The sequence below is a fragment of the Oryzias latipes genome, chromosome 13 (assembly GCF_053564925.1).
Source record: "Oryzias latipes strain Hd-rR chromosome 13, Olatipes_Hd-rR_3.1".
NCBI lineage: Eukaryota > Metazoa > Chordata > Actinopteri > Beloniformes > Adrianichthyidae > Oryzias > Oryzias latipes.
The window spans coordinates 29,064,819-29,080,124 of record NC_136249.1 but is presented as its reverse complement, the minus strand read 5'-3'; the positions used below and the strand labels follow the sequence as shown (position 1 = coordinate 29,080,124).

At 38.2% G+C, this 15,306-nt stretch overlaps 1 protein-coding gene across 2 annotated transcripts in view; it reads right to left on the bottom strand.

The window, feature by feature from the left end:
- Positions 1 to 15,306, bottom strand: part of gbe1b (glucan (1,4-alpha-), branching enzyme 1b) — a 127,410-nt gene that overhangs the window by 93,243 nt on the left and 18,861 nt on the right. For both annotated transcript variants that reach the window (XM_078956608.1, XM_023962003.1), the window contains exons 2-4: positions 9,702 to 9,871; positions 3,015 to 3,130; positions 889 to 1,014 (exon numbers count right to left, since the gene is read on the bottom strand). In XM_078956608.1, the coding sequence (XP_078812734.1) occupies positions 889 to 1,014; positions 3,015 to 3,130; positions 9,702 to 9,871 (412 nt within the window). The remainder of the gene's footprint in view (positions 1 to 888; positions 1,015 to 3,014; positions 3,131 to 9,701; positions 9,872 to 15,306) is intronic.

Genomic DNA, 15,306 nt, shown 5'->3' with positions numbered 1-15,306 from the left:
GATGAGAATATTATCTCATTAACCAGGACAATGAAGTATGACAATGACCCAAACAAGTGGATGGCTAATAAAGTCCATTAAGGCAGTGTTTCCCAACTCTGGTCCTCTGGCAACACTGTCAATCTTAGCTTGTTCAAACAGACCTACCTTTGATTGCTGCCATTATCAGGCTTCTGCAGAGCTTGATCATGCAAGGAGACATGGAAAATATGTACTCCCCAAGGACCAGGGTTGGGAAACACTGCATTAAGGCCGTAGAGAAGCCTACACAGTCTAGAACTCTGAAACGTCAAACAGCCAAAAAATCTTTAAGGTACAAATCTGATTCAAGAGTGGACTAAAATTCTCCAGAGATTTTCCTCACTAAAATTAAACTAAGTTTTAACCATTTCTTTTTTTGGCTGACATAGTATTTGAAATACATTTCTTTTAAAAACTACGGTCCATTGATTTTTTTCTGCAAGGTGAAAAAGGCACCAAGGAAACAAGTGGTTTCTCTTTGCAGTCAGCACAATAGCAATACTTAGCCTAAATGCTCAATTGGTCTACTATTTGTCTACTACTGTCTATTTGTCTATAAGTCCTAATGAACAAAGACAAAACTTCAAAAAGAGTCTAGAAATAACAAAAAATCTAGCTTACTTAAAAATAAAAAAGACCAGAATTTTAAACACCTCTAGCAATTTTTGACTTAAGTTACTTTCTAATCAACTAGTAAGTTTTTTCTTGATCGAAGATTGGACAGGCGTCGTCCAGAGGGGGTATCATTGTAAAATAAAATATACATTAAAAAAAGGAATGCCCAGCTTTCAATTACATTTGAACATGATTCAAATTTTCCAGGCGGATGAATAATTTTGTGCAGCACAGTATAAAGTTCAGTCTTACGATGTAAGGGTGAGGAGGATCCCAGTGAACCCAGTCGTAGATGACAGCTTTCCCCTCCCTCGCCACATATTTTGCCCAAGGCGAGATCCGGTAGATGCGTTGGCCATCATTGGTGTGAACAACCACCTGAGTAAACAGAGTAAACAAGGTTTTATCTTGCAGGACCAACTTTGGAGAAGAATACAACCCGACAGTGACAAAAGACGGAGGAATAAGGTTTGATATGAAGAAAACTCCAGTGAAGTTCTACATCCAGAACTGGAAAAACCACAAATTAAAAAAAGAAATTCTCTGCAATGCCTGCATGTGATATTACTGTTAGCATTATTTACCCCTTCTAACTGCTAACACTATAACAACCCCAACGAGGCAGGCATTTCAAAAAAAGTATTAGAAGGAAAAGCATCCTAACAGAATGTGAGTCTGCTCACCCATGTAAAAGCTCAAAAGAAAACTAAAAAAATAAAAAAAAGGGAAAACATCTCCCACACTGGCACTGAGACTCAGCGGGGTGCAGTGGTTAAAAAGCTGCAGTATTGACCAGAAGACTTGTTGCAGTAAGTTTTTTTATTCAGAGGTGATTATGCTTTGTGAAGAGTGCAACTCTTTTATTGGCTTTAACGAAGCGATTTACTGGTCCATATTGAGGGGAATTAAGGCAGGGACTATTTTAGAAAAAGAGGGAGGGGGGGCAAGGTCATATAAATCATTATTCTTTTGGGCTTCATCCATTATGACTGCAATTTAGAACTGGAAGGGGGAAAAATAAACATAGTTTGGACATCTGTCAAGTTACTTTGCCTCCATTGTCAGATAAGAAGGGAGAAAAGCAGCGTGAGAGTTGGAAAGACTCACTAGGAAATCGATGCTGTAGTGTTACCCACAGTATGTGTTCACCCTGATTTGTCCCCTGCAGAAACAGGCATTAGAGCCCAACTAAATCTGGCTACTGTTGCGAAGTAATGACTGTTCCAATGCCACCTGCCTGTGAGCTGGTAGCCAGACTCCCCGATGGGGATTTTTCATTATGGGCAGGCCACCAAGGGGTTAGCTGCCTGGCTCCCCTTATGACATGCTCCATAGTTTATAGAATTAGGAAAAGATAGTTAAATAAATGAACTGGCATAAAGCCTGACGGAGCGGTGGTCCTTCAGACAAATTGGCCAAAATTTAGTATGTTAAAGACAAACTTGGAGTGGAGAGCAGACTGAGAAGAAACACAACGTAGAGCAGTTATGTGTGGCTAAAATGAAGTGTTAAAATGCTCGGGTAGCACTTCATTTCACATCTTTGCAGTCTTGTATGCTTGAGTTACAAAGCTCTCAATGTAAAACTAGACCCAAAAAAAGGACACTACTTGTTTATGGAGACAAATTGGGCTCTGAACAAAAGGGATGGAAGGGCAAGCTGCTCTCTGTGAGAGTGATTGGGCCTCGGCTTGTGCATTCACGAGGGACTGCTCTGGAACCAATTCTAAAGTGGAGCTCACAGCGAGATGGCCATTCATAGTTAGAAGGGGTGCGCACGGAAAGGCCAGGTGCCAGCTTTCCCATCTGCTTCTTATCATCCTTAAACTGACCTCCGTTGACAATGGAAGCTGGGCAGGCGGGCCAGGGAGCACGAGTGTGCAAGCAACCACCCAGTCCCAAGGAGAGTGCAGTAGCAGTGCCATCCACTCTGCAGCTTGCATTTCATTTCTGTGTTACTCCTCAACCATGCCCAGACAATGCATAAAGGGAGGTGTATTTCGTACCCCTATTTAACCCCAATGAATTATTTACTAGAGCTTAAAAACCAATGGTGTCCACCCACTGTGGGCTGTGTTTTGCGGCAAACAAACATGGCAAAATGCCCTGAGGGATACCTGCCACAGATGGGAGCTGAAAACAAAGCCATCAGTTGGGCTCCTCAGGTGTGTCTACTCTCCACTGTGCAATCTGTGTACACACAGCACTGTGCAGGGCAAGCATGACATGTTTCTGACAACATGCCAGGTTTTTTACTTGGTTCATAAGACAACGCGCGACAGGGAATCGACACGGACATGATGGCGACAGCTGCCGGTGCCGTCATGGCCAGGCGACGCCCATGGAGGGCGTGAAAACACACATGGAAGAATGCTGTACCTTGAGTTTGGAGTTATGATCCACAGCTGGGGACCCGTCATGCTTTGGCGGAAGAATTAGTTCCCATTTACCAAATTCCTTCTTGGCGTAGGGGTGGGAGAATTTATTCCAGTCATCTATGAGTGGGCAGAAATAAAATATTATATTAGTTTAACAACAAAGAAGTCCAAAAAGGCGTCATTATGACTAAAATACTACTGGAAACACTTTAAAAATATTGGAGGGGGTCTTCAAATTAATTAATATTTTACATCACATTTTTTTCTTACAATATTGGCAAAATAAAAAAATTAATGTCTCAAACATTAAATTAAAACATTCAAAGAAGTGATTATATACCAATAATAAGTTGATGTGCATAACGTCACATGATAGCTTTTTTAAATACCAAATAACCAAACTAGTTAAATGCAGTAAACTGAGAGTTATTTCCAGAAATCTGAAAGTCACTTTTTTAACACGACAAGTCATTTTTTTGTGCCATGAAACAAAATGTGACCTAAAAATTTAAGAACAAATAAATTAAAGATAAAAAAAATTAATAATAGTATTAAATGCTGGGGTAGTTAAAAAAAGGCAATATTTTTGGAAATTCAGTTGGTTTTTGATTTTGTGCCAACTAATGCCTTGGTGCAGTGGCAGAATAGCTGACCTCCGATCAAAACATTGCGAGTTTGATTCCCTGCCTTGAGCCCATGTGTCAATGTGTCCTTGGGTAAGACCCTGAATCTCAAATAGTGAGGTCGGTTATTAAAATAATCATGAATTTTGTAGTACAAGCACCAAATTTGCATGTACCTTAGGATCTCCTCTTTCAGATGTATACAGTAAATAAATATAAATAAATTACATAATAGTATTCTGTAGGTAACCCCTCAAGTTTAAAGACTGCATTTTGTGCTTGAACAGCAGATATTTTTGAGACTGGGGCAATCGGATATTAAATATTTTCATAACAATTGACTGTATGGCCTTAATAATGCTAAAAATGGCTAAAAAAAACACCTGCAAACCAGCAAAGAAGTCAAAAAGAATAAAAATAATGCTATAATGGTCCCCTGCTTGTAACCTCTACTCACTCTCAGCCTGGATGTTTTAAAAATAGCAGGGATTGATATACCGATAAAAAGAAAGACAGAAAAAAAAAGGTTTTCATTGCATGTCAAAAAAATGTGGGGGAAAAACTGAAAGAATGGATTCTTGCAGCGTTTGTCAATACTTACCAGCAGCACCAATCAAAGTAAATAATTGAAAATAATTGTTACTTTTTAATTCCAATTGAAACAATAAGTAGTTTCATCCTCTAACACCTATGTCTGCCACTTTGCCTTGTGCAAACAACAGTTTGTAGCTGGCAGTCTTCCCCGTGGGTTCAGTTTCTATTTTGACATTTCCCTCTGGTCGAGACTTAAGTTTTACTATTCTGATTTCTACTTAAATTAGTCATTGCTCAGCATCCAAGAAAGTCTCTTTGTTCTGTTTTTTGCTGTGTCTCTTTTAGTTTATCTTGAATATCAGGGAAAGGGAAGTTCAACACAAAGAAGATAAGCAAATGAAAAATTGAAAAATCATAAATCATTGCTGTTGATATTCCATCATTGGGGGAGCGACTGGGAAGACGTCGCATTTAGAATTTGCGGATCCAACATTACAAGATGTCATTGACTGACACAGAACATCTATGACAAAGGGACCACCTTGGCCTGTCATTTGAGGATGCGCTTTTGCATTGTTGGTCGGTGTGCATCTGCTCGTTATTCATTAGAGAAGAAATAACTCAAGAAAAAAAATAAAGAATCACAGAAGAGGCACCAGAAGTAATAATATCCCAGTTTTTTTTTTTTTTTTTTTCTTCCACAAGGTATTTATCTCCCTTTTGCTTAAACTCTCCTGAAAAATGATTATGCATCCCAACATGTCCCATATTTATGACCGGGGCTGCTGGGCTGTCCCCACGTCTGCTTTGAAATTGAAATCAAATACTATGACTGAGCCGTGTCAAAGTGTCATCTCTCAAAGAGTTGAATCCTGGGATTACTGCCCGAGGTCCTGGAAAGGTAATGAATCAAAAATAGAAAAGAATCCGGAAAATATGACGAGGGAACAGCAGGAATAAGAAGCACATAAAGGAAATGACGGTAAACAAGTTGACACATTTCCTATTTTGCACTCATTCAATTTGAGAAAATTACTATAATTATTCAGAGTAATACAATAAATACTGGAGTACTGCAAAACTGAGATATGTTTCTGCACAATTCAGTCTGCAGAGTGGAATGTTCCAGTTTCTTTTTGTGTGTTCCAGTTTAAAAAACTCTCTTTGTTAACATTTTTCCCAAATATTCCATTGTTATTCAACACTTTTTTTTTATTAAAAAAGGTTCTTTTTTCCCCATCTGGCTCATCAACAACAATTATTGGACACCTCGATTTCTCACTAAAGTTTCTGTCTTTAAGGCTGCTAATCCTTTCTCTAGCTCTGCCAAACCAATTATTACTGGTTGATGTGAAATATAATGCTAAAAAACAACATTAATGTTATAATTTAATCACCACTACTAAATAAAAAATGTGAAATAAACAACATTTTCACTCGCTGCTGATTTTCAGGTTGTTTTTAATTAAACAAAAAGCTTTTTTTTTTTTCTTCTTAGATTTGTTGTTTACTTTGGTACCTGTGAAAGTACAAATCCACGCGGTCCAACTCGGTCGTCTGCTCAAAGAACATTCAAGGAAACTTTCTCCTGAATTTATTCCATGAAGACCAAACAACTTTTTAAGTTTAATACTTACTGGATCTGAAAATGTTAAATATGTCCTTATTCTTTTTATTTTATTTTATTTAACTTGTCCTTTTTCAACAACTGAGCAAACAGATGAGAGCTGAAAGCCTTTTGTGTTGGACAGATTTTACTATTACAATAGGGGGTTATGTACCTTTGGAAAGCCAGGTTGTATATTTGAATGAACCCCTTTTGGGTTTTTATTGTTATTTATTTATTTTTATTTATTACATTTGATATATTTTTTCTGTCTCTTTTTTCTCTTTTCTTTGAAAAGTGTAAAAGGTGGGGGTATGAGAAAAAATAGAGAGGCAGAGAAAGTGAGGGGATACAAGTGCCAAGTTGCTAATTTGAGTAAGTTATGATTTTAGGCTTCATAAAGAAAAATGTTACATTCAATAATGAAATTCTGACACTAAGATTAGTGGAAGATATCTGTCCATCAATTACTGTCTATATTTCTCTAAAGACCTACTTTGATCATCTTTTGATCTCTTGTAAAAGCGGTATTTTAATTATGATTATGCTGTTTTTAGCAAAAATCAACAAATTTGTGAGGCTTAAGCCCGCCCACTTACCATCATCCATCCATTTACACGTTGCCCTAGTAGCTTACAGCCCCTCACACCGACACTAACATTAGCAGTGCAACAAAAATGGCATTACCAGCTTGGATGAGGAAAACGAAAACGCTTTTGGATCTAGTCGTCTACAAGTGGATGCATGAGAATGGAGCGGAACAAACGAGCTTGTGGCTTTCCGGAGAAACTTGTGTGTCACACCTCCAAATTTTTTCAACTGTATGTGTGCGTCTGCTCTCAGTCACAACAGCTTGAACAAAGAAATACTAAAAGATACAATTTTAAGCTCAATTTTCTTTGTATGTGTCCTCCATCAAAAGTAAAAAAAAAATGCAACATCTTAAAAACACCAAAAACATGATTTTCATCGAAATGTAAGAAATTGTTACAATCTACATTTTCTTCACTGAAATCTTGTTAACTCACTTTTAGTTGACTTTTATTTAATTGGAAAAAAGTAGAACTACTTCTTGTGCTTTACTTTAGCACGTTAATGGTTGAAGCAACGTCCAAATACAACATGCAATGTTCACTTGTTTGTTTAAATATATTACTTTTTTTTTCTTCTGGAAAAATTTCGATTCCTTTTGATCATTTAAAGATCAATCATTGTAGTCCAGCTGCGGGAGCCCAGAAAAATATGCATGCAGTTTGGATCTGGTGTGACCACACTTGCAGTCTGGAAAGAGTCTGTTCCTGCTGCAGTTTTAATAACGCAACAATTTTACTTGATGGTCTTTTTCCGTCAGGTTGGGCATGAAATCACAGAGGAAAACACAAGGGTTTGGTGCAGTGTTGAGCTTGTTGATCAAAAGTATGGAAATGGAAAGCACACTGTGAAGTTGCAATAGCTGCATGTTGAAAACATCCGTATTGCCTTCTTAAAAAAGAAAAATAGAAACTGGAAACTTAAATGAAAATCTGTTCTTGAGATGTTTTGATTTGATGAGATTTCCGGCAATGATCAAGAAACGTGAACTCCAACATCAAATTATTTTGCTGTGCTACCCTTTCATTAAAAATGATAGATTTCAGAGCGTGGAGGTACTGCAGTCTGTCTTTTTTATCTTCCTTGTATGCAGTTTGTTTGTACTGCTGAGCTAGTTAGCCGTTGTGCCGACAAGGGAAATAATGGAAGCACAGCAGACTTTAGTTAAAAATGACTAATTCTGCAGCCTCCATGACTACAGTGCATGCATTAGACAGAAGGGGGCAGCTGTTGTTCAGTCTCAACTATTAATTGTAACATCAACCTTACAAAAGAAAAGAACCAAAGACTTTCCCCCCTGATGTGTTTCTCAATTAAAAGCTAGTATGGATTAAAAAAAAAAAACTTACACTATATGACTAATGTAATGAAAATTTCCCAGCAGTGTTGCAGACTACGATTCATAATTAAGATAAGAAATTGAAGATGGCTAAAATAACTTGATTTATCTTTTAATCAGGAGCAGACTAGAGTAATTATCCCCAAATTAAACCTATGACTAGTTTGCTTCCTTTTACTCGTATTCAGTTGAATGATGAGAAAATTAAGTTGTATTGCGTCTGATAGAGGTCGTGCTTTCTCCAGCATGGTGAGTGATGATATCAACATTTTTTATATATGTTTATTTTTTTATTTTTTTTAAATACAGTAAATTGGAAAACAGCCTGCAAAAATACATTTACCTAAAAATGTACTTTCAAAGTGGTGACTTGAGGGAATACAGATTTCAGTGGAAGTGCAGAGGTTGCGCTCACCCAACAACTTTGCGAGCGCTGATGAAATAACCAGCTGCTAAAATATTAACCAGCACACCCACATTCAAAAGACCCGCACTTTTTAAGTAGGCATGTTCCTCCTGTGTAATCAATATCTATAACACTTCCTATTGCTAAGAGAGGCGATCAAAAGGATGATGCCCTTCCCACCACACTGCACTCAACTCTTAGGAAGTTGGGGGTTTTTTTGTCTTAAAGGAGACCCTTACTACAGTAGATATTTTTTCTGTTTGCATCAAGAGCTCTCGTTTTTCCGAGTGTCTTTCTTGTCTAATGAAAATTATTTGCCATTATAGAAGGAGCAGCGCTTCAGTGACTCAGCAATACTCTCATTAGGAGTGACCACGAGTCGAGTTTTCTTTATTTTTTCTTTTACTGATAAACATTTTGGGGGAATTTCACCGCTCCATCCTGTCGATGTTGGAGCTTTTTCATTTAGTTTATTTTAATCACAAGCCCTATGTAAATTTAGATACAATCACTTTAAATAATACTATTTAAAAATGAAATTCAAAATAAGGTTTATTTTGCACGGATACTGAATGTTTTAAACACAGGAATGTAAAAGGGTTATCTTTTAAAACAAAAATGAAGGAAAACCAGCCACAAAAAAACAACTAAAAAACACAGAAAAAGTTCTAAGAAAAGAAAGTTATTTTCAGTTTCAGGGAAGAATGATCATTTTTACCTACAAGGTGATTATTCATCTTTTTTGGTTGAACACTTCACCAGATTGCAGTTAATTTTTTTATTAACACTTTTACCAAATTTCTGCTAACTTATTAGTGGAAGGAAACAAAGCTCCAGAATATGTGGAATATATAATATAGGAAGTGTAAACAGGTTTTGTGTAAAACAAAAATTATAATAATTGATTCATCTCATTTAATTGGAATTCTACAAGCATTTTGCAGATTTCTACAAACTCACTCAGCATTTTTCTCTTGACATACAAAACAATTAAGTTTAAAATTGTATTTCTGAATTCAAACCATTGTGAATCAAGAGGAGAGAGAATAAAAATGTCATTAAAAATAGGTAGTATTTGTTATGTAGAAAATACCACAAGCTTCATTCTGATGCATCCACTTGCAGCCAAATAGATCCATGTTTTTATGTACTTCTCCAATATTGCTCACCATCTTTGTTAACCCTGGTATTGTTCAGTTAGGGTGTATGAGTGGCTGTAAGCTAGCGGGAGAGCGTGTAATCAAAGAAAAGGGAAAAGGGGCGAGGTCGCTTTGGGCAAACGGTCCCGTCCACAACTCAGAGGCAAATTTCTAATGAACTACTGCTGCTCAGCAAAAATTGTCCTAAAATATAACAAAGTGTTTTGTTGTTTTGTTTTTTTGCCTACAAATGGCATAAATATAATTAAAAGACCACTAGGGGACACTTGTACAACAGACTACACGATGATCAGAGTGGGACTATAAATGTTGAAAACAGTTTTTACAATAATTTTAAGAATTTTTCCAACTTTTTAAAAAACTATATAAAGAGAAACAATAAATACAATAATCAAAATCAGAAGGAACTTGGATAGCACAACTACTTACTGAAGTCCCCGGTGAGGAAGAGGGCCTCCGCCCCTGGCGCCCACTCTTTGAAGAAGAGGCTGTTGTCGGGCTGCCGTTGCACTCCGAAGCTCCGGTAGCTGCGAGTGAACTGGTCGAAGCCCCCCTCTGTCTCTTCCAGCTGGAAAAGCAGCTTCTGCAGATGCTCGTGCCTTCAGAACCCAAAGAAGAGGATTTGGGGTCAAAGTGTGAATGCCAGTCAACAAGTGACAGACTTTTTCTCCTCCTGTTGAGCCATTTGCTCCCCATCAGTTTGCATTTATCTCAGTTTTCCATCATTTAATGACTGTCTACTGTTGTAGAAATACAGTGAGTCAAAGGCTGATTATTAACTGACAAAATCATTAAGTTAAGTGCTGCCTTTCAGAGTCTATTTTTAATGTTGCTCTGTTCTCTGCAGCATTGTTTACCCATTAAAACGTGCCAACAATTATACACAGGCAATGCAGCAAATCTATATTTTATGAATACATATTTCTGAGATCTCTGTGCAATTAAAAACAGTTACTTAATATTAGCAAATTGCAGCATTTTTTCCCTGATGGAGGACAAATATGAGGAAAATTAAGCATAAAAATGCATTTGAGCATTTATTGAAATCGTTGTCAATCAAGAGCAGACAAAAAAATATCATTAGAAACAGTTTGTGGGTGTGGCGTAGAAGCTAACGTGACGGGCCACAAGCTCCCTGCTCCACTCCATTCTGATGCATCCATTTATAGACACATGGGTACATCGATGTACGTCTTCTTTTCCCCGTCTGAGCTGGCATCTGGGTCAAAACTGTATGCCTGGATAGCTCGAATATTGCTCACCATTTTTGTTAAGTTGGGGTTGTGAGGGGCTGTAAGATAGCAGGAGAGTGTGTAAACATGTGGATGATGGGAAATGGAGGCCGGCTTACTCCACACCAACTATTCCACCTACAACTCAGATGCGAATTTCTGATGAACTCCTGCAGTAAATGGTTATAACATTTACACATAAGCCGTTCGGCCCAGAAAAAAATGTCTGAGTTAACGATGTGCTTTTATTTTGGTGGGTAAAAATAAAGTTTTTTCTAAATCCAATAGAGAAAACTTTCGTCTCTTTTTTTTACGTTTTTTAAATGTTCTCGTGGCATTTTTCTGATGGAGGACTGAAGAAAATTAGGCTCAAAATTCAATTTCTGACTACTTCTTATTTATTTTTGTGAACCAGGAGCAGACAAAAAAGAAAGAAAGAAAGAGAAAAGACAATAAAAATGCACACCAACAGTCACCACAACTCAGAAGGGAATTTCTAATAAACTACTGTCGCTCTGCAGAAACTATGTCCAAGAAAACGACACACATTTTTTGTCCAAAAACTGCATAAATATAATTTAAAAACCACTGGGAATGCTTTTACAATAGCTCAAAAGATGATCAGAGTGGGACTTTAACCAGATTACTGTTGAAAAACATAAAAACAAATGTTTTAATAATTCTAAAAAGTTAAATTTTCTTTTAAAACGTTACAGCTCAAGACGGAGTGAGCCTCTTTCAGAGATCCAACCTCAGGATGCACACCTGCCTCCCAGCCTCAAGAACGTGACTACAGGCATTCCTGAAGAGATAAATGTTCATTACATTCAACTGCAATGGATAGACCAACTACTTTACAATTTATCTCACTTTAGTTTCCTGGAGCCAGGCTGGTGTCCATATCAGATTCCCCGGGTACAGCGAGCCTCTCTCAGCCAGCGCAGTTAAGTGCACTCCCTCCCCTATAGCCCCGAAGCAAAGCTCAGCCTTTCCTATGAATGCCCTGGGGTTAGTGATGATGGGCTGAAGTAACAGCAGCTGCTCCCTGCATGGAGCATGTTGGAGACAAAATGCACTTTCCAAGTAGAACCTTTTAAAGCCCAACTGATGTTGCCACATGCCTACTTTGTCACTTTGTCACCATTTCCAGATTACACAAAGAGGGAGGACAGTGCCAGTATTCACATTCACTTTGAGCCCTTTTGCAATGGTATTTATTCCCCAGAAAGTCCTGCCTGTGGAAAAATCCAGGTCCTTTCACACAATTGAATCGGTTAGTTCAAAAGGGGCCCAAGTCCAAGAGGTTTGTTTTTTCCAGGAAATGATTTTAATTGCATAGCTTAAAGGGAGGCTACACCAAATGATTAATACTTGACCCAGATTTAGCACCAGTTCATAGCTTACAAATGCTATAATATGAAGCACCTCACTTTTTTAATTTCAGAGGACTAGCAAACTAAAGTCTCTGGACTTGGGCCCTTCTTGAATTAAACAGGGACACTGCCATATTGGATAACTAGTGCTGCCATCTATGGAATAAAGCAAAACCCATGTAAGAGAGGCCCAAGTCCTGGAATTTTGCACTTAATGCATTGTAACCCTTGTGCTATCTTAGGCACTTTAACATTGGGAGTTGGGTCATTAAGACCCACTAGACAGAACGCTGAACCTTTATTTCTTCAATGATTTGTGATCTTCACTGGTGTCCATGGATTACATGAAATCTTTCCACCTTTATCCACCTTTGTCATGGTAGGGAGAACACGTCAATGGAAGGGTGGGGTCATCTAAGATAGCACAAGGGTTAAATGTCAAGCATAGTCAATAAAACATCACAACGGACTTGGGACTTTTTTGCACATAATCAGATAGCTTTTCCCCTGAAGACCATAGAACATATAATAATATTTCTATTTTGAAAAATTGTGGAATTGGGCCCCTTTTGAACTAACTCATTCAATTCCTTTCTTTTTTAAAGCTCGGAAGAATAGAAAAGCTCAAATTAATGTTTCTTTTCTATTTATTTCTTCACAAAAAGTTACAAATGACACATTACTACACTCTACTGTACTATACTATATACTATATACATGGTATTTAGATGCAATACACTTTGCTTCCAAAAACTCTACAACTGAAGCTGCAATGCCTTTAAACATCCCATCACAAGTGGAAACCTATTTTTATTTGTTCTTAAAATGTTGGCTCTGAATTTTCAATCAAAACAAACGAATTGATGATTAAAGTGCAGATTTCAAGTTGTAGTTATAATCCAATATGAAGCCAATGAAGAAAAAAACATCTTTGCAGTTCCTCACATGATGGTTTTAGAAGGGAATAATTTCCCTTCGACTCCTACATCAAAAAGTCCCATTTTACATCAGAATTAAACTCAAAAAAACTTTTTTTTTATGTCTGTGCCTTTATTTTCTACGAAAAATTAGAAAAAAATTTTAATCACCAAATTAGATTTGATTAGAGATCAGATTTGTGGATATAAGGGCGTCTTTAAAATATATTTTTAGTTATGCAGTAGGATTCTGCAGAGGGTTTTTGCCAAATACATAAGAAAAAAAAAAATGCACACTAAGCCTAAATATTATCTTTTTTGCACAGCAGGGCTCCAGACTGCGAGCAATTGGTCGCATTTTGCGACCAAAATTTGAGAGTGTGCGACTGAATTTTACATCCAGTTGCACATGCGCGACCAGTAAATTTGCCTCCCCCACCCTCCGTATTTTTTTTATACATTAAACGTGGAAGGGGCACGTCAATGATCAATGAAATAATCAATGAGACGCAAGACCACACGCACGCAGGCAGGCACACACACTCGCGCACATACTCATGAAACGCGAGCACGTACGCTCTCGCGTGATACCTGTCTGTGAGGCGGCCACTGCGTCTGAGAAGAATAGGGAAAGCCACTGCGAGTGGCTAAAATGCGTGGAGGGGGAGGGGCCTAGAGATAATCGAGCGCGCATAAACATCTGTGGGAAGGAAATGGAGACAAATATCACAACCTGATATGTGCGTCTGAGCTATGAGTAAGCGAACTATTGATTCGTTCTTCCGACCTGCGGCTAGTGTACCAGTGCCAGAGTGTACAGCAGGGGTCTCAAACTCGCGGCCCGCGGACTATTTGCGGCCCCCAATATGATATTTTGCGGTCCCCGCCTTAATATGAAGGTTTAATGTTACTGCAGCCCGCCAGTTTTAACGAATGACACTTTTTCATTGTCGTGCACGGAGATGACCAACCAATCACAGTGGGGTATATGACTCTTGGGGGCGTGACAATGACAGGGTTTGAAAGCAGGACACCTGACAGCCCCCTCCCCGGACCACATTAAGGAGTTCCTTACTTTCCTTTAGAACGTGTTTATTCGCTCGTAATTTTCAAAATACATGCAGTCCGTGCTGAACTTTTCTCTGGGCCGCACAGACCCGGAGGAAGGTTTAGGTTTTGGTTACGGTTACGGCGGCGCATCAAACGGTTATGCACGGCCGTTACGGCAGCACACCGCTCCCGCGGGAGTCGGGTCAGCTGAGGAGAATAAATGTCCCACACCTACATGCGTGACAGCTAACGGGGCTTGAACTTTAAACACGCTCGAGTAAAAACAACATTAGTTTTAGACTCACTGAAAATACGTGGGGAAAATGCAACGATAGACGTGTTTGAGATGAACCGGCACCTCGCCTGGATCGTTGGGGACACCAGGCGGGGGGGCTGCGAGATGAAGGCGAATCTGCAGCAAGACTGAAGGAGAACAGGAAATTGGAGTTGTCCTTAACATTCAATTTAGTTTTAATATTCTTCTCCCCCTTAGTATGATCTGTGTTATTATATATGTTATGATTATTTTAATGTTTTGTGATGGATGTAGCCTTTTTTAATGAATTGGTATTTTAAATTATTTTAATTAATCACTCCACTACAAAAACCATCAGGACACATGTCCCATAATGCATTGTTTTGTAGTCTGTAGGGCAGCTTTCAGTCAGTTCAGTTTCCAGCTGTGTCCGGGTAGGTTTGCCCCTTGCTCCCACCCCTTTCTCGCGATATTTTTGTGATGATTGACAGTTGATGTTGGAGCAAAAACAAAAATATATGTCACACACCAGGTGATCTGTGCAGCGTTGAGTTCACCTGGGTGATCTCAAACACACTTATTGTGCATCTTGGCTGCACCTATTTGGTGTCACAAAGATAAATTTCCATCCGTTTTCTTTACTATTTGTACTGTCATGACAGCGATGCTTTTGTCAGTTTACCTTCTTGTTGCATCTTCAAAAGTGCAGAATAAAATGTGACACTGAATTTGAAACAGCACATTGTAATTTCTGCATCTATTATTAAAGTATTTATTAGTAATACAGTGGAAATTAGTAGATTTGGTTAGCATGTTGATTTACGGTATGCGCCCCTAAATTTTCTGGTTGTGCCCCTAAAATTTTCAGTTAGGGGCCACTGTGCTCCTAGTGAAAAAAGTTAGTCTGGAGCCCTGCACAGCATTTCTGTCTGCTCTTGATTCACAACAACTTGAATAAAAGAAATACTCAGGAATGCAATTTTGAGCTCAATTGTTTTAATATTTCCATCAGAAAAACGCCCAGCAACATGTTAAAAACACTATTTTTTTCAGAGTGCATCTTTGCATACAAAACCTGATTTAAACCTCCCATATAATATTTATTTAGTGTATCCCAGGGATTTATTTCCTTCCACTAATAGGTTTGCAGGTTTCTGGTAAAGAGTGTATACAGTAAAAACGTAAAAAAAAAACACAATGAATCCA